This window comes from Ambystoma mexicanum, chromosome 4p, assembly GCF_040938575.1.
Source record: "Ambystoma mexicanum isolate Mex_15411 chromosome 4p, UKY_AmexF1_1, whole genome shotgun sequence".
Classification (NCBI taxonomy): Eukaryota; Metazoa; Chordata; class Amphibia; order Caudata; family Ambystomatidae; genus Ambystoma; species Ambystoma mexicanum.
Window position 1 is genome coordinate 710,181,099 of NC_090927.1, and position 17,345 is coordinate 710,198,443.

Sequence of the window (17,345 nt, forward strand, 5' to 3'; positions counted from 1 at the left end):
AAAAACTGTTTACTCCCTCTCCAGCTACATTAAGGGTGACTCAATACTAGATTCCTTGGTAGTAACTACCACAAGGAAAAGGGCAGGGGTTCCGCTATCAACTAGCGAAGCAACCCCGGACCAGGAAGGAAAGAAACTCTACGCCCTGGGCAAGAGAATTACAGCCTCAGCAGCTTTTTCCAACAGAATTGCCAATAATAATACCTTACTGGCAAGTTATGCTGATGCCCAATGGGGGAAGTTACGCCAAGACCTCGAGGAAGTCCCTGAGCCCTTACGAACTTGCTTGTTAACCACTGTAATGGAAGGAACTCTGGTTAACCAGAGCATCATTAAAAACACACTTGATGCTGCAGAAACGGCTGGCCGTTCTTTTGTCCAGGGGATACTTCTGAAGCATTATGTCTGGCTCCGGAACTCAGGTTTTAAGCCAGAGACCCAGGCGTCACTCATAAACAAACCAATCGAGGATTCTAACCTCTTTGGGAAAGCGGTGGACAACACACTGGAGACCGCTAAGAAAGATTTAGACCAGATCTCAAGGCCTCCCAATAAGTGAGGATTCGGCAACAAACGCTTTTTTCGAGGCCAACGTCAACAACAACAACTTCAGCAGTACACTGCAGGCAACTGTTCCTCTACTCGGGGGAACCAGTGGCCAATACACTCAAAGAGGACAACGCCGTGGCAAGGGTAGAGGTCGGGGCCCCACTCCCAGAGGTTCCCCGGCTACCAACACCAAATGACCCGAAGGTTCGGGTCCCCTCCCATGCATCGCCTGTCGGAGGCCGGTTAACATCTTTCCTACTAGCATGGGAGGGAATAACATCAGACCGCTGGGTATTGTCAACTATAGCCCGCGGTTACTGCATAGAATTCAGTCGGTCCCCCACGTACAGACCCCCAAGGGTACGACGCCTATCACCAGAGCACCTCGCCATCCTTCTTCAAGAAGTGAAACTGCTGCTACTAAAAGGAGCAATAGAGGTCATGCCTCTATCAGAGGTAACGGAAGGTATTTATTCAGTGTACTTCCTTGTACCCAAACAGGACTTAACCATGCGCCCTGTATTAGATCTGAGCCCAGCGAACAAATTTGTCAAACCTCAAAAATTTCGTATGGTGACCTTCACATGGAGATAACATGACAACACTAGACATCAAAGATGCATACTTTCATATTTTAATGTTGCCAGCGCACAGAAAATACCTGAGGTTTATGATAGAGGGCAAACACTACCAGTTCAGAGTGCTACCCTTCGGCATAGCGTCAGCACCAAGGGTATTCACGAAAGTACTGGCAGTGGCAGCGGCCTACCTGCGCAGGTTGTCCATCCCAATATACCCTTACCTCGACTATTGGCTCATAACGGGATTCTTACGAGACATGCTGCTCAAATACCCAAAAGACTGTAGACCTTTTGTTCCAACTGGGCTTCTCCATCAACTAGAAGAAGTCCAGCCTAGACCCCAGCCAGATTAAACAATTCCTAGGTGCTCTAATTTGAACAAAGGACTGCCTCGTCTTCCCCTCCGAGAGGGTCCAAAATATGCTGTTTCAGATCCCTCAATATGTGGCCAGTCGAGAGGTGACGGTACGCAAAGCAATGTGATTGCTAGGAAATGTTGGCGTCATGTATATATTTGGTACCTCACGCGCGCCTGCGCTCAATGCAAGAGAGGCTCAACAGCCAGTGGTGTCAGGCCAGCGGACAATGGGACGATCTAGTGGTGGTCTCGCATGCCTTGGTTCTCTCGCTACGTTGGTGGTCGAAGGAAAACCTTGTAATAGGGAAACCCTTCGCCACCCCCGCAGTGGAAGCCACTCTAACCACAGACTCATCCCTCACAGGATGCGGGGGGGGGGCCTCACCTATCCCATCAGACTGCACATGGAGTGTAGCATCCAAACACATAAACTTGCTGGAACTGCTAGCGGTCTTCAAAGCACTGAAGTATTTCCAGGCGCACCTGCAAGGGAAGACAGTGATGGTCCTCACAGACATCCCCACAGCCATGTACTACCTGAACAAGCAAGGGGGCACTCACTCTCCAGGACTGTCCAAGCTGTCCCAGAACATCTGTAAGTGGGCTTTCAAACACATGTTCCTGTTGTCACAACATGTAGCAGGGGAACGCAATCTGCTAGCAGACGAACTCAGCAGAGACTTCCCCCTGCCCGCATGGTACGAATGGCGGTTACGAGAAGACATCGTCTTCGACGTTTTCACACAATGGGGATTCCCAGAAATAGATCTGTTCGCAACTCTGGAGGACTCCCAATGCCAAGATTACACCTCCAGGTACCCCCAGAACCGATTCAAGGGGAACGGTCTCTGGATAACATGGTCAGGGACATTTTTTTACCCTTTCCCCCCCCCCCCCCCGACTCCCCTTCTCAACAAAATAGTGCACAAGATGCACCAGGAACCAGTCACCATGATACTAGTGGCCCCGATGTGGGCCCGGCAGCCATGGTTCGCTCACCTAAGGGAGATGTCTCTATCTTCACCGGTGAAACTACCCTGCCTGTTCAACATGCTGTCACAGGACAGGGGCAAGACACTACACCCATGCCCACAGACCATGAACTTAGCAGCCTGTCTCCTGAGGTCATAGAATTTGGACATTTACAGCTCCCTCAAAGATGCATGGACCTTCTTAGGGAGGCTAGAAAAACTAACACTCGTTACTGCTATTCTAGCAAGTGGAAGAGATTCGTCATCTGGTGTACAGGTAAGAGCATCAACCCCGTTGACTGCTCTCCCACACAGATTGTTCTTTACCTGACTCACTTATTAGACTCAGGATTGGTCTTTAATTCTATTAAAGTTCATCTAGCTGCACCTTCCGCATACACCACTTCTCAACACAAAGTGTCATGATGGAAAGTCCCAGTTATTGAAGCCTTCATGGAGGGAGTAAAGAGGATCCACCCCCCTATAGCTAACCCAGCTCCCGGATGGGACCTAAATGTGGTACTTACCAGGCTTATGGGCTACCCTTTGAACCCATGCACAAAGCATCCCTTAAGAACCTCACTCTTAAAACTGCTTTCTTAATAGCTATCACCTCCATTAGGGGAGTGAGTGAACTACAAGCGCTCTCTATACTAGACCCCTTTGTAACAGTTCACAAGGATAAGGTGGTTCTACGCACACATCCTAGGTTTGCACCAAAATTCATTTCTAAATTCCATGTCAACCAGTCAATAGAACTACCAACGTTCTTTCAAAACCCTTCAAATTTGGGAGAAAAGAGCCTGCATACACTGGATGTGCGCAGAGCCGTCATGTTTTATATGGAAAGAACTAGACCTCTGAGAAAGACTAATCAGTTCTTTGTCTCGGTGGCAGCAGGAAGAGAAGGAGATGCAGTTTCAAAATCCACTATATCTAGATGGATTGTCCAATGCATCACTCTCTGTTATACTCTTGCTAAGAGAGAACTACACTTCACGCCAAGAGCACATACTACTCGAGGCACTGGGGCTTCCATAGCATTCATTGCAAATGTCCCTCTCGAGTCTATTTGCAAAGCGGCAACCTGGAGTTCTGTACACACCTTTACAAAACACTACTGTCTAGATGCCCACTCTAGATCTGATTCCCAGGTGGGACAAGCAGTATTAAGACATCTTTTTTCTACTGTTCCTTCTCTTTTTTCTACTGTTCCTTCTCACTTTAGACTTTGTCCCCTCTTTATCGGCATCCGTCATTCGGGTTCATGTTTGCCAATCTGTCAATCGTACCTTTTCTCATTCAACTATTACTATGCGGGATTCACTTTCCTTAGCCTTACTATCATCTGTCAGTCAAAGACTTTTGACTGTACAGAGGATTTTACATGTATGACCACTTTGACCCCTCTTCTCACCTTTCCCAAGGCCTTCTGGTTTCGATAGTTTCAATTATCGGGTAATCGCCCAGAGTTTCCTGAGTGAGCACCCACGTGGTTCCGTACTGCTCGGTTGCTGGTTTTCCCCCTTTCACAACAATGGCAAATTATGCTTTCAAAGTTCAATTAGCCTTTTGCTACTTTTCGTTTAACACATTTCAGTTTCTCATCGACTCTACCCTCGAGTCACCAGCTGCGATGAACCGCTTGGCTTTCTTTGGCGCTGGAATCAAGGTTGGTACCACGGAGACCAGTGTCTCTCCCCGGCTCGGTTATCAGCAGAGGAGGGTCTTGTGTACCGCTGATATCTACTGCAACACATGCTGGCTATTGTTCTCGGTGTTACGGTTACTTCTGCAGAGGTTTCACAGGCCTTGGTCGGAAAGGGCAAGGTCGCTTCTCTCCTTGTCACCCTCTCAGTATGCGCGGTCTTTCTCCACCTCTTGAACTGCTGTGTTGAGTTAGCCCCCTGGACGTGCGGTCTGCCTTGCTCATTTTGTGTTCCTGTGCTCCAGCCTCTATTCCTGTGGGGAAGGGAAATGGCCGTTAGGTGTGTGTGGCCTTCAATTGCCTGACCCTGGTGTTGGGACATGTCAGGTAAATGGCTTGAGTGTTAGTCCGTCCATCGTAATATGCGAAAGTGTTCGTGTCGGAAAAGAGGGGGGTCAAAGTGCTTGTGTATCCTACGTGATAGATTGGGGAAAAGTTGTTGGAAGAAAGGGAACACCACGTCTCAACTGTCAGTGTCCCACTTCCATTCCCCGAGGGCCCCCATCCAGGTGATCCTCCCTCACTGGTCCACCCCCAGGAACTGAATCCAATAGCGATGGCCGTGTCCTGGCCACCTGGATGACAGATCTCCAGGGACCGGTCTGGGAGACCCCTTCAGGTTTCTCACAATAAGAAGAATGTTTCTGTGCTGATCCAATATTATTGGACAGCTGGAGTGCCGTTTGTCTAAAGTGTAAATAGCACATCTTATTGTTTTCACCTAACCTGAAGGCCAAATTACTTACCTCTTGGTAATGTTCTTTCTGATGGATCTTCCTCCCACGGACTCCTCATCTATGATATCTACCTTCCAGGCCAGGTGCTCTTCGGAAACTGTGCCATTGCCAGGGTGCGCCACGCGACTCTGCGTCAGCTCGACCCGATGCCTCTACATGCCCCACGTGGGATATGACGTCAGGGCAAGTATATATAGGCGCCACATCCCATGACCTTAGTGCCACCTTTTTTCTCTAGCACTCGGATGCTGAAGGATTGCAGAACCAATGTGTAATAGCTATCCGCCAAGAAGCGCAGGTAGGGAGGGTGAGGAGTCAGTTGGAGGAACATCCATCAGGAAGAACATTACTGACAAGTAAGTCATTGTTTTTCCAACAGATTCCTTCCTACCACGGATTTCTCATCTTTGATAGACTTGCAAAGCAGTATGTAGGCCTGGAGGAGGGAGGGTAGCAAGGACACCACCTAAATCATAAAACTCTGAAGGACTGCCCTGCTAAAACGAGCGTCCTGACCAGACAGAGAATCCATGTGGTCATTCTTTGCAATAGTGTGCAAAGAAGCCCACGTAGCAGCCTCACAAATGTCCAGAACAGGGACTTCACATTGCAGAGCTGAAGTGGAAGTCAGCCCTCTGGTGGAATGTGTCTGAGACCTTCAGGCACATCCTTACCAGCCAGGTCACAGCATGCTGAATACAGAGGAGGGTCCAACTTGGCAGGATCTGTTTGGTTACAGCCCTGCCAGTCCGAGCACCAGCATAAGCAACAAAAAGCTGGTCATCTTTCCTAGCCTTTCTCATTTGAGAGATGTAGTAGCTGAGGGCCTGCATCAGGCCCAGCTGATGGAATCGTTCCTCTGCCTTCGAAAGATGAGGCAAAGAAGAAAAGACATGGAGATGTATCTTCTGAGAGATGGAAATCACAGAACACCTTCAGGAGGAAGGACAGGGTCACTCTCAATGTCACCTTCTTTTTGGAGAAAACCAAATAACGAGGCTTAACAGACAACACCAGGAGCTCACTCGTCCGTCTGGCAGAAATGATGGCCACCAGGAAGATCACCATAAGGGTGAGCATTCTAACAGAACAACAATGCAGGGGCTCAAAAGGAGCACCCATAAGAAACTAACACCAAATTCAAATTCCACACCAGAACCACACAGTGGCTTGGGGGGGAAACGGATTGCACAATCCCCAGAATAACTGCTTAACAGTGAGGATAGTGAAGAAGGTGCCAGGCTCAGGGGACCACTTAAAATCAGAAATGTCACCCTTTCTTCTGGGACAGTAGATCCATTCTAGTCAAGGAGGGCAGATGGACATGTCCAGCAACTCCAGGTACCACTTCCTCTAGCTTCAGTCCAAGATATCAAGATCAACGTGGTCTGGAAAAGGCACAATCTCCTGAGAACCAGAGGAATGGCAGGGATCTATGGCAGGGATCTATGGGAATGCATAAAGGAGGAGGAAAAACCACACAGCCATCAATGCGTCCCCCAGAGCTTCCCAATGAGGACATTGCTTGGAGCAGAATACACAGTAAGCACAGAATTCTAATTGAGGAGTCCCCCGGCGGGAGAAAATATCCTCCAGAACATACTGGCAGAGCTTGCACTTGTGGGAAGCTTAAGTCTATCTGTTCAAGGAATCGGCCATGACATTATGTCGCCTGGCACAATGGACAGCCACCTTGTTTGTTAAGCATGCATTTTCCTTTCAGAGGGGATTAACTTGACCATGGCTAGCCCGATCACCCTCATCTCCAGCCAAATGATGTGCTCACAAGACCCTGAGACACCACAGTCCACTCACAGTTAGGTTTGACAGATGAGCGTCCCAACCTGTTAGGGACGCATCCTTGACTATTGTCACCTGATGTCAAGGTTGACTGTACAATGTACCTTTCAGCAGGTTAGCCCTCAAGAACTTCCATGCAAGGTCTCCAACCACTCAACTGAATAAGTGCAGAAGTTCCGACCTGTGTCCCTGACACTGCGACCACTGGCAATGGAATAGGCAGTGAAGTGACCTCATGCGTAGCCAAGACTCCGTGACCAGCAAAATGCAGGAGGCCATGAGACCCGGCAGACGCAGGATGGGTAAGAAAGGAACTTGTCGCTGGGATTGGAGGACATGCACCAACTGAGAGATGTTTGCCACTCAGCCCTCGGGTGGGAAGGCGCTGACTGGGAAAGTGCTAAAGAACGCCCGATAAATCTGAGGGACTGGGACAGTAAACCATTGGACTTTTTGAACTTCTTGATTTTTTTACCTGTGTAAATCAGATACACTATAGAATTCAATTTACTTGTCAACACATTCAAATTAAAATTACATTTTCAGATAAAAAGATGTATTGGGCTAATGGAACCTACAGTATACTCAAAACCAAGTGACAGAAATAGTTTATTAGCAAACAGTTTTCATCTATGAAGAATGATTGAGAGTATTCCTTACCATTTGAAATGAGTGCATTTTAACAGAAGAGTATAGAACTGAAACAAAGATACTTAACAAGGAAATACAATAAAGGGAAATTAACTACAATGCAAGGAGTAGAAAAAATGTCAAAAACATTATTGCTACAATCAAAAAGCACCCAAAACTTCTATTTTGGTTTATGTGAGGACACATTCACTGCAGTGTCAGCTGACTAAGAAGATTTACAGAAGAAAAACCTGGAAAGGTTTGAAACTAGATGTAAGGCTTAGGAAACTATTTCCAGATCCACCTACATTAGCAAATAGGAAGAGTAATTAATTGAAATACTATTTGGTACTGGCAGATTCCGTTTCACATAGATAGGCAACAAAAAGTATGAAAGGGACACAACCAGGTAGCAATAGTCAAACTGCCACAATCTTATAAAAGGGAACACTATTTACCATCCCTATACTGGTAAAGCAATTCAATTGAACCTTTCATTGACATGTGATGTAAATAATGTCATCAATGGCCCACAATGTCCTTGTGGCATCTTTTATGTTGGGATAACTACAAGAAAGGTGAAAACGTGGCAAACAGAACATAAATCCAGTATACAAACTGGTAAAAAAAAGATCACCAGTGGTGTTACATTTTCTTAGTTAAAAACACCATCACTTGGCTACAATTTGTTATTTTGAAACAGGTCAAGTTTTTGAGATATGATAACTTAAATTAATTATTGGCAAGAATGACAATGCATTACTTACCATAAAAGCATTTCTGATGGTTGTATCTGCTTAGATTCACATGCTGTGCATAGTCCGACATCCAGTGGTCACTGCGGAGTATTGCATTTTGTTTTTCGTAGTCGAAAAGGGGACGTCGACAAGGCGTGTCTGTAACACTATCCCTATAGTGACGTGCAGTGTACCCACAATCCCTCATGCGTCGAGGCCCCTCGGTTTGTATTTTTTCTGCCCTGAGGGAGCCTATTAGACGTGAGTGAATACAGAAAAGAGAGAGAGAAAGAATGTCTATATTCCTTCCATCCGAGCGGGGAGGAAGGGTGGGCGCATGTGAATCTAAGCAGATCCAAGCATCAGAAATGCTTTTACGGTAAGTAATGCATTGTCTTCTGATGTTTGTTAATCTGCTTAGAATCACATGCTGTGCATAGACTAGCAAGCAGTACCCGGAGTTGGAGGTGGGACAAAGTCTAAAGTCCCGAAATACAGTGTGTTGACAAATGTGAACCCGGCTGAGGGATGTCCACAGTGAACTGTTGAAAAAGACATTAAGATTTGTGAATGTCAGAAAGAAAATTGTGTTGAAAGCCATAGTGAACCCGGCGGAGGTAGGCTGAAAATTGAGAAGGGTCCGAGCCCGGAAGAGGACGACTCAGGGGTGGAAAAATATGTCACCCAATGTATATGTGAAAAGGAACTCTTTGGTTATTATTTAAATGCACCTGGCCCTCGGCAGCAAGAGACTTTTTAATAGAAAAGAGTGTTAACCACTGAATGCTCTGATTGCTGAAAGCGGAACTGTTAGCTTGTGCTGGGAAAGCTCGAGCATGTGCTGTGCTCCAGTCCCACCTTGTCCCGTGCTGAAAACGTGGGGAAGGGAGACCTCAAGTACCACATCCTGACCTATTATTTGTGAACACTTCCTTCTTTCTTAAGAACATTATCCCACGCTTATTTTTGAATTTAGCGTAAGGATTGGCATACTTTTTTTTAGTATAGGCCCTTTTATTTGACACCACCACCAGGACTCCCTTATTATTATTTGATGTTCGAAGCTTGCTCCCATTGTAGATTTAGGTTTAGATTAGGTGTTTTTCCAACCTACCTTTGCAGTTTAATAAACATCCTTGAACTGTGATCACTTGTGTCTGTCTTTGCTGTTGCCACCTTGCATTATGAAAGCCTTTCACTGTCATCCTTAAATGTCATAGTCCTCTCTTCCTGTTATATTGAATTTTGATGGACATTGAACAGCAACTAAGATGTTTATACCAGGAGACGTTGGAGAAGCACCTTGGTTGGGAGTGGGATTTATTGTCTGAAATGGGAAGACTTATGGACTAGAACTGTGGAGGCATGGCTACGCACACAGTACAGTACAAAGATGAAACATGTTCAGGGCTCAAAGAACCCTTCTCCACCTAATATGCAGCGCCGAAAGATCAATAATACTCCACACAATGATTGCGAAAAATAAGAGTGTATTGAGTGCGCCCTTTTTGAGACATGTGTGTCGGCGACAGACTCGCCTTTTTCAATCAGGGCTAATAAGTGTAGATATTGGTCGGATTTGCAATTTGATGGTTGCCCTGTCCACGGGGTAAATCTCGCCTCGCAAGAGGTGAATCCTTACTCAAGCGTCGGCATCCGCAACCTGATTGAAAAAGGCGAGTCTGTCGCCAAAACACGTGTCTCAAAAAGGGCGCACTCGGTACACTCTAATTTTTCGCAGTCATTGTGTGTGGAGTATTATTGATCTTTTGGCGCTGCATATTAGATGGAGAAGGGTTCTTTGAGCCCTGAACACGTTTCATATTTTACCGAAGTTGGGGGAATCTCTCTGTTACTCCACTGGGCAGCCGACAACCATACCTTAGCGCAGGACAAGAAAGTCGATATTATAAGACCCCTGTGTGCATAGACATTACAGTACAAAGATGTAGGAAATGAATTGCTAATCAGATGGTACTGTGACATACTGTAATCAGAATATGGCTGTTGTGGCGTAGGTACCCTACTTCTCATGCGATGGTGACTCCAACCTATAGGGAGGTTCTGTTCAGAGTTAGGAGGCACTATTCGTTATATATCAGGTCTGAGCTTCAAAATGACCCATTGCTGATGCTATTAGAGTATAATAGGATAGAGTAGATGCTAATTACCCCCTTAAATCTGGGACAGGGCCTTTGACCCAATCAGCTGCAGCTGGCAGCAAAACGTAGCCTCACTCTGGGGTAGTGTTATTCTTACCTGGTATGTGTGAATTGTTTAGATCTGGCATGTCTTCACCATAGAGAAAATAACACAAGCAGTAAATTGGACACAGAAATGTGGTGCAAAATGGTTCCCATTTTTCTCTTTCCTCACATAGGGTAACACAGAACTGGCATATGGCTTAGAGCGCGACACCTGATCTTCTTAGAGGGGAACTAGCCTTTGTCAGATGAATCGTTGCTGCATTATAGTAGTCTGAGCTGATGCACAGTCCATCATATTTAAACTTTGTGATGATGTCTGATTGGGTGGAGGTGCAGCTACCCTGTGGAGTTGAGAGGTAGAGGGAGGGGCGTAGGAGCATTTAATTTGTAATTGGTGAATTTATTCCAGTCTACTCCATTGTTCCCCTCTAGTAAGTTGACCGTGGGAGGTACGTTGAATTATGAGGTGAACTGGGCTCTATTTTAAATCATCTGTACTTTGCAAGCTGTTATGCTGCTACTAATAAAGAGATGTATACAAAAAGAATTAATTTTTATTCATTGTTTTTATTTTGTGAAACAGATAAGGCACTTTCTAAGACCACAAAAGGGGCTCATCCAAGAAAATGAATAAACACAATCAACTTCAGTGTTTTCTCTGATTGGTAGTGGCCTCCTTTTCTTTCCTCACATGCTGGGATATACCGCTTCATTTTGATCTGCAAAGAGAAAAATAAGAAATGCCCTGCATGACTCTTTATAAAATTATGTTCCGCTTGACTAAACCAACGTGGGAAAGTGCATCAGGCATTTCACCTCTCAAACTACTGCAGATAGCCGCAGTATTTTCAAGAAGACGCGTCAGCATAATTTTTAAGTATATACTATTGAACTTCAGGTTAAGATTGTATGACTGCTGTATAGTCTTTCTGCTGTGATGTGTTGTAATTGTTTTTGTCTCCCTACTTCATTTGCCAGATCTTGAACTGCTAGCAGCCTGCAGAGAGGAGTTTCACCGGCGTCTGAAGGTCTATCATGCTTGGAAATCCAGGAACAAGAAGCGCAACAGCGAAACAGAGCAGCGCGCACCCAAATCTGTCACTGACTATGGTAAGAATAGTGGATTGCATTGAAACTGTAGAGCAAGGTAGCACAAGGCAGTTTGTTAAAATGGATTAAAATTTGATAAAATGCATTGGCAGCTGCAAACCAGTAGTATGAAGCTTATCGATACAACACACTTGCATTTCCTAATTTGTTTTCGAAGGCAGCTTGCAATCTCCAAATGCTATATAGTGCAATCTACTGCTCTGTCAATTTATAGATGTAATGCTTTAATAATAATCATTCTTGATGGGTTGGATCAAACCTTTTGTGTGAATACTACAAGTAGGTCTGAAAGGAATAGTACTGGAACAGAACAGTAAATGGATGCATACATGAGATGCCCTTTGAGTTGAATAGCCAGTAATCTATTCCCATAGATTTGAAACATTTTTTCTACCAGCCCAGCCTAATACCAAAAAGACACCATTATAGAAATGAAGTTGACATTAGCTGATGTGGTATAAAAAATATGTTCGGCTAGCTTCAAGCACTCCGCATTAATATCCCCAAGTACCCTGACAGGAACATACGATTGCAGCTCATTTTCTTGTCATTGAGCATGGTTGTAAAAATGAAGGACCATCTTAATAGTTGTCATTTCATGTACTTTTCGACCATGAAGAAGCCAATTTCTTCTTCAGTTCGCAAGTTTTTCTCATCAAATCCAGTTCTCGTGTGGAATCGGACTTCTTTTTGAAATAAACGTGAATCGTAAGTAGCCGCTGCATTAGTTCTGGAACTGCACCTTTATTCAGAGTGCAATTAAAAAAAATATTTGTATTCCAAGAGACTGTATTTGATTTGACACAAACTTCACAACTTCCCTATTTTGAATGTATGTTAGTTTAAAAAAACGGATGATTGTGAGGTTGTGAGGTTGAAGGCTCTATAATTTTCAATCTTCACTACTCATGACTTTGGAGCACATTGTTGTTGGCAGTAGGAGAGGTTGTGGAGGTAGGTTGATTTACTGGGATTGGAGGACGGATACAAAATGTTAAAAGGAGGGATCGCTCATGAACAACTATGCAGCAAACTACTGGAGCGCTTCTATTTTCATAAGCTCTTTTTTCCCTTTTAGTTATTAATCTGAAGCTCCCTCTTTCTCTGAAACATGTTTTGGTGTATATTATGAAAAGCAGTACCTGAATACAAGATGTTCCCAAGCACTGATGTCAAATTACCTTGTTCAAGAAGCCTGATAATAGTAAGGAAAATGCAGTCATTCTTCTGAGGGCGATGAAAATGAAAATATGCTAGAACAACGCGTGAACCAGTTATGGCAAACTATTTAGAAACATTCTACAGTTTTTGACAAGTCGTTGTGTGATTGTGAATTTAAGCATTTGTTCCTTCGAAGGTAAACACTTGACATTTGCAAAATGAATCTAAATGTTTGAATCTAAATGTTTTTCATGCACTATGTGGCACTATTTCTATGCATCACATACATCCTAGCCAGTTTTAATTTAGCAAATATACAACACCATGGGAAGAAATGTTTCTTTACAGCATTTCATTTCAAATTTTTATTGTGTGTTCTTCTATAGGAAGCTAATTACAATTAATATGTGAAAAATAATGGCCACTGTGCCCTTTACCTTATGATATCAAACATCTAATTGGCATCCTAATAACTTGATGGTATCACATTTCTTATTTGGATTATCTGATCGAAGTGTCATTAATCGGTCAAACCGAATTTGATGATCCTAAATTGCAGCATTTTACAAAAAGTTAAAACAAAGTTTCTGTGGGTGTAAGTTAATGAAACACACTCCATGCAGTACCAGGAGTATGTGGCCTTTCTTCGGCCTGAAGAAACAGCAAACCAGTGCATTTACCTTGCATATGTATTAAAGTGGCATTCATTTTGCACCACAAACCCACACTCTGCTCAGAAATGAGTCTAAATAAAGTAAAATGGCACTCTGCTGTCAAATAACACATTCTCTTTTGGGGAAGTAGCCAAGCACTAGTCCTACAATTCAGAGACCTAATCTGCAGTGCAGGGAATCTGGTTACCAATGCAGTGGAGTGTAATAAGAAGTCGGGAAGCTTCCGGGCCAAGAGAAGGTGAAGAAGAGGCAAGACATTGGTGGCTAAAACATCCAGTGTCAAAACCTTGGACCCTACAGAAACTTGCATACCACTGATAACCAATGAAAAACACTGCTAAAGAAGTGGCATTTCCGGAACTAGTTTATTCCAGTTGGTGTGTTTAGCAATACCCGAAGACTCCTTAAGTGATTTCTCTAAAAATCTTTGAGGGTGTTATGGCTAAAGAATAGCTTGTACAACCAAGGCTTTTTAAGTGGGAAGAAAAAAGTGGACTACTCGTGCCATGATTTAGCTTGATTGAATGAAAACTGAAGGCAATTTATAATTTGGTCTCCTGAGCTTCTGAACTGGGCATTGAAAAATATGAACCTTCTCGATAGTCCCTTCATTTGGATTGTAGTTTGAGATGCACACGATCAGACACGCTCACTGATTGATTATTTCTGTCCTGAATGCTGTGTTGACCCAACTTGGTAAAGTGAAACAAATGTATTTAAAGACATAAATATTGATATTTGATTTGAAATATCTGTTTCCAGATTTTGCGCCATTTTTGAACACAAGTAAGTGGGGTGCTGGAAACTTGCAACTAAATTCAGGAAGAGGGGAAAAAACGCTATGCTTTGTATTACTAACACAAAATGTCCAATATTCTGCTACAGTTACACTGTGTACATAATGTAGGACACATTGGCTGCTATGCCTTTGTTTTATCCCGGTATCTTTACTGAACTATGAACATACTGCATTTCCAACAGCTGTTTGTGCACAAGTGTAATACTTGGTGCCTAGAGCCTTTCCTAATTCTTCATATTTGTGTTTTTGTTTGGATCTGACTTAATCTGGAGCATCAGAACCATTTGACTTTCCTAGTCAGATTGCAAGGTTAATTTAAGTATCATATGTTATGCTGCTCATTATACGAGTCACCCTCTTCCTTTTGTGTACTGTAGCTAAATATTGGTTCATTTAATATGCCTTCGGCTAACATGGGTGCTGGGATTTCAGGTGTCTGTGGTGGAGCATGTTCATTCTCTGGTTGACAGGTAAAAATGGCATTTTCAGTTTCTGTGCATTTCCTTTCATGAGCGGAACAGCTAGAAATGATAGTGTGTTCTCATTGAGACTATTTTCTTATTAGTACCAGGCTATTGCCCTAGTGCTAATGCTGAATTTGTGACCCTGGAGCAAAAATGCATTGAAGGTTGATGTTTTTCCACTAGGGCAATTTTTGCTCTAGTGCTTATCCCATTAAAAATGGACCTCGTCACAGTGCAAATATTTTCTAAATATGGCCAGAATGTTTTTTGCACTAGGGCAAAGCTTGCGATAGTGCAAATATGGTGCAACTATGCACTTGCTGCATTGCAACGTTTCTGGAATCTGGCCCATGATCATTTTTTTTCATGTTGGCTAAGGTGTCTGCAGCATCTTGCCCTCCTTAAGAAAGCAAGCCTTTGATCACTATTACCCTTCCTAGCTTCAGGGTTATGGCGACCTAGGTATTGCTTATGATGTGATCTTGAGTTTTCTTTTGAGGTACCTTTTTAAATCCAGTGTGTACAGGTGGGCCCGGGATGAAGCATTACAAAATGTTTACATTGCGTTTTTTCTGATGACATGATAAATATATTTATTGTAAAGGCATCCATAAGGGGTATAAAAACATATTTATAAGACGTAATTTACTTTATATTCATTTTGATTACTTTCGTAAAACAAACCGAACAGGTGGAAGTTCTGCTGCAAATTGCAGTTAATGTTAGAGACGCGATTTTTATGTAGAGTACAGTGTTTCATGAAAGTTTCAAAACGTGAAGTCACTATCATAACAAGGGGATCTTTGAATGAAAAAAAATAATTCTAGTGTGTACAAATAGATACATACATTGGGGTATGGCCATCAGAAAAAAAAATATATTCTTGTAACACATACTAGACAATGGGTAGTGGAGCACCGTAAAGCAAGCAAGAGATATTGTCAACAGTATAAAGATGGTAGGAGGGGAAAGGGAGTCATGTGAGGTTATTTCAGTGAGAGGGCGAGAACCAAGCTCGATTCTAAAAGAAAAAAGTGGGTTCTCGGTGCTTATGAATTAATAAATGAGGGGGACAAAGTCCTATTTCTTCCGGTATAGCTTATCTATATCTTAGGGATGAAACAAGGTGGTCTAGGAAATGGGTTTGGCTTTAATAACAGGATTTTATTTGTTAATCAAGATTTACTTCTTGTTAATCTATCACCCCTTGCCGCTATGAGTTCCATAATAAATGCATTTTCTATGATGTAGCGGATAGTGAAGTTGATTCTAGCACCTAGAGTTCGTCTGTGTGGGTTTTGTTGGCTGTTCTTTTTCTTGCTGCAGCAATTAGACTTGCTGAAGCATGTAGGATAGCTTTCAGTGGTGAGGGGTGGGGTGGAGCAAGAGAAGATTTAACAAAGGCCCGACAGAACTTGTTCCCTCTGTCCAGGTTTGAGAGATTCAGACTTTGGACAACAATTTGTGAATCGTTCAACAGTATTATAGATGACATTTTTCTGAGGTTATGGAGCTGTAACATGCTTTTTTGTAGAAATGGTGCACATGTGGTTGTATGGTTTTAGGTGTCAATGGACAATCCAAAGGACTTTGTAGAATTGGCAAGCGTTAGGCAGAAGCCCAGAGGTTTAGAAAGCTTCAGACATGTTTTAATTATTGGAGAGTCTGAATTGTATGAATGGAGGAATTCAGTTTTTGAATGGGTTTAATTTTTGAAACATCGCATCCATCTTAGTTTCTAGTTTCGATAGAAAGGATTTTAGGGTAAGAATGTTGAATGGGACACATCACAAAAAGCTGAGTGTTGTCTGTAAATTGATAAAGAGGGAGTTCCTCTTCTGGGATGATTGAACCCAGTGGTTTACAAGTTGAATAACATTTGTGAAAGAAATATACTTTGAGGAACATCAAAAGAGAGGGGAAAGGCAATGGACTTGCCACCTTCAGATTGGTCAAATTGCGATATTTTTGTTAGGAAACAGGCAAACCTTTTCATGACATTGCTGCCGATGGTAGACTAGCATGTAGAATAAAGCTGCATCAAAAGCTGCTGAGAGGTTGAGTAGTACATGAAGGTGGTTGCCACCATGATCCATTACCCGCAGAAACATATCCAGTACCTGAATAGTGACCGCCTCATTACTGCACTTTGGCTTGAACCCTTCTGGAAGGAGCATAGTAAATTACAATTTTAGTGATCGAAGTTGTCACGCTACTGTGTTTTAAATAGTTCCACATAAGATAGGTAATTTCAGGAATCGTTTCACGTTTTTTAGGTTAGGCAAGTAATGATTTGTTTTTTTCAGTAGTAGGTAGACTTGAACTGTTTTCACTGGTTCAGGGGATATCGCTGGCAACAGGGAGGCCTCATCGAGTTTTTAGATGAAATGCTGTGTGCTGAGAATGTTTGACCCGGAGTTTTGATTCCACATCCACTTAGAATTTAAAAAATCTTGATACAAGTTTTTTACCGATCTGTGTGGAGGCCCCATATGGTGCATATGCCATTTAACAAATTGTTAAATGCAAGTTCCAAGTGGGAGGACATGAAGATCGTACTATGCATACATTATACGATAGAAGAAGAGGGGGGAAATGCATAGTAAGCCAAATCACTGCGGGCAGAAGCGCACGTGTCAGAGGAAAACGTATTTCAGAAGCAGAGTTGCCTAGCAGAGGTCAAGCTAGATAGATTAAGGCATGGGGCTGCGTAGCTTATAGAACTGTGCAGGTGATAGGTAGCACGTGTTCTGCAGTTCGGGTTGCTGATATAGTGCATGGACCATCAGGATACTACTCATTTTGAGATTTTGATGGAAGCCAGGGGTTGTTGAACATAACTCACTTGGGTTGTTATTC

The 17,345-nt window shown here is 43.3% G+C and overlaps 1 protein-coding gene across 8 annotated transcripts in view; it reads left to right on the forward strand.

Annotated features, from left to right (window-relative positions):
* The window catches only part of MYO6 (myosin VI), a 1,279,197-nt gene that overhangs the window by 1,233,365 nt on the left and 28,487 nt on the right, over window positions 1-17,345 (forward strand). For 6 of the 8 annotated variants that reach the window (XM_069606282.1, XM_069606276.1, XM_069606279.1 and 3 more), the window contains 2 exons: window positions 11,257-11,388; window positions 13,986-14,009. In XM_069606282.1, coding sequence (XP_069462383.1) covers window positions 11,257-11,388; window positions 13,986-14,009 — 156 coding nt within the window. The remainder of the gene's footprint in view (window positions 1-11,256; window positions 11,389-13,985; window positions 14,010-17,345) is intronic. The other 2 variants (XM_069606277.1, XM_069606283.1) reach the window with 1 other exon arrangement.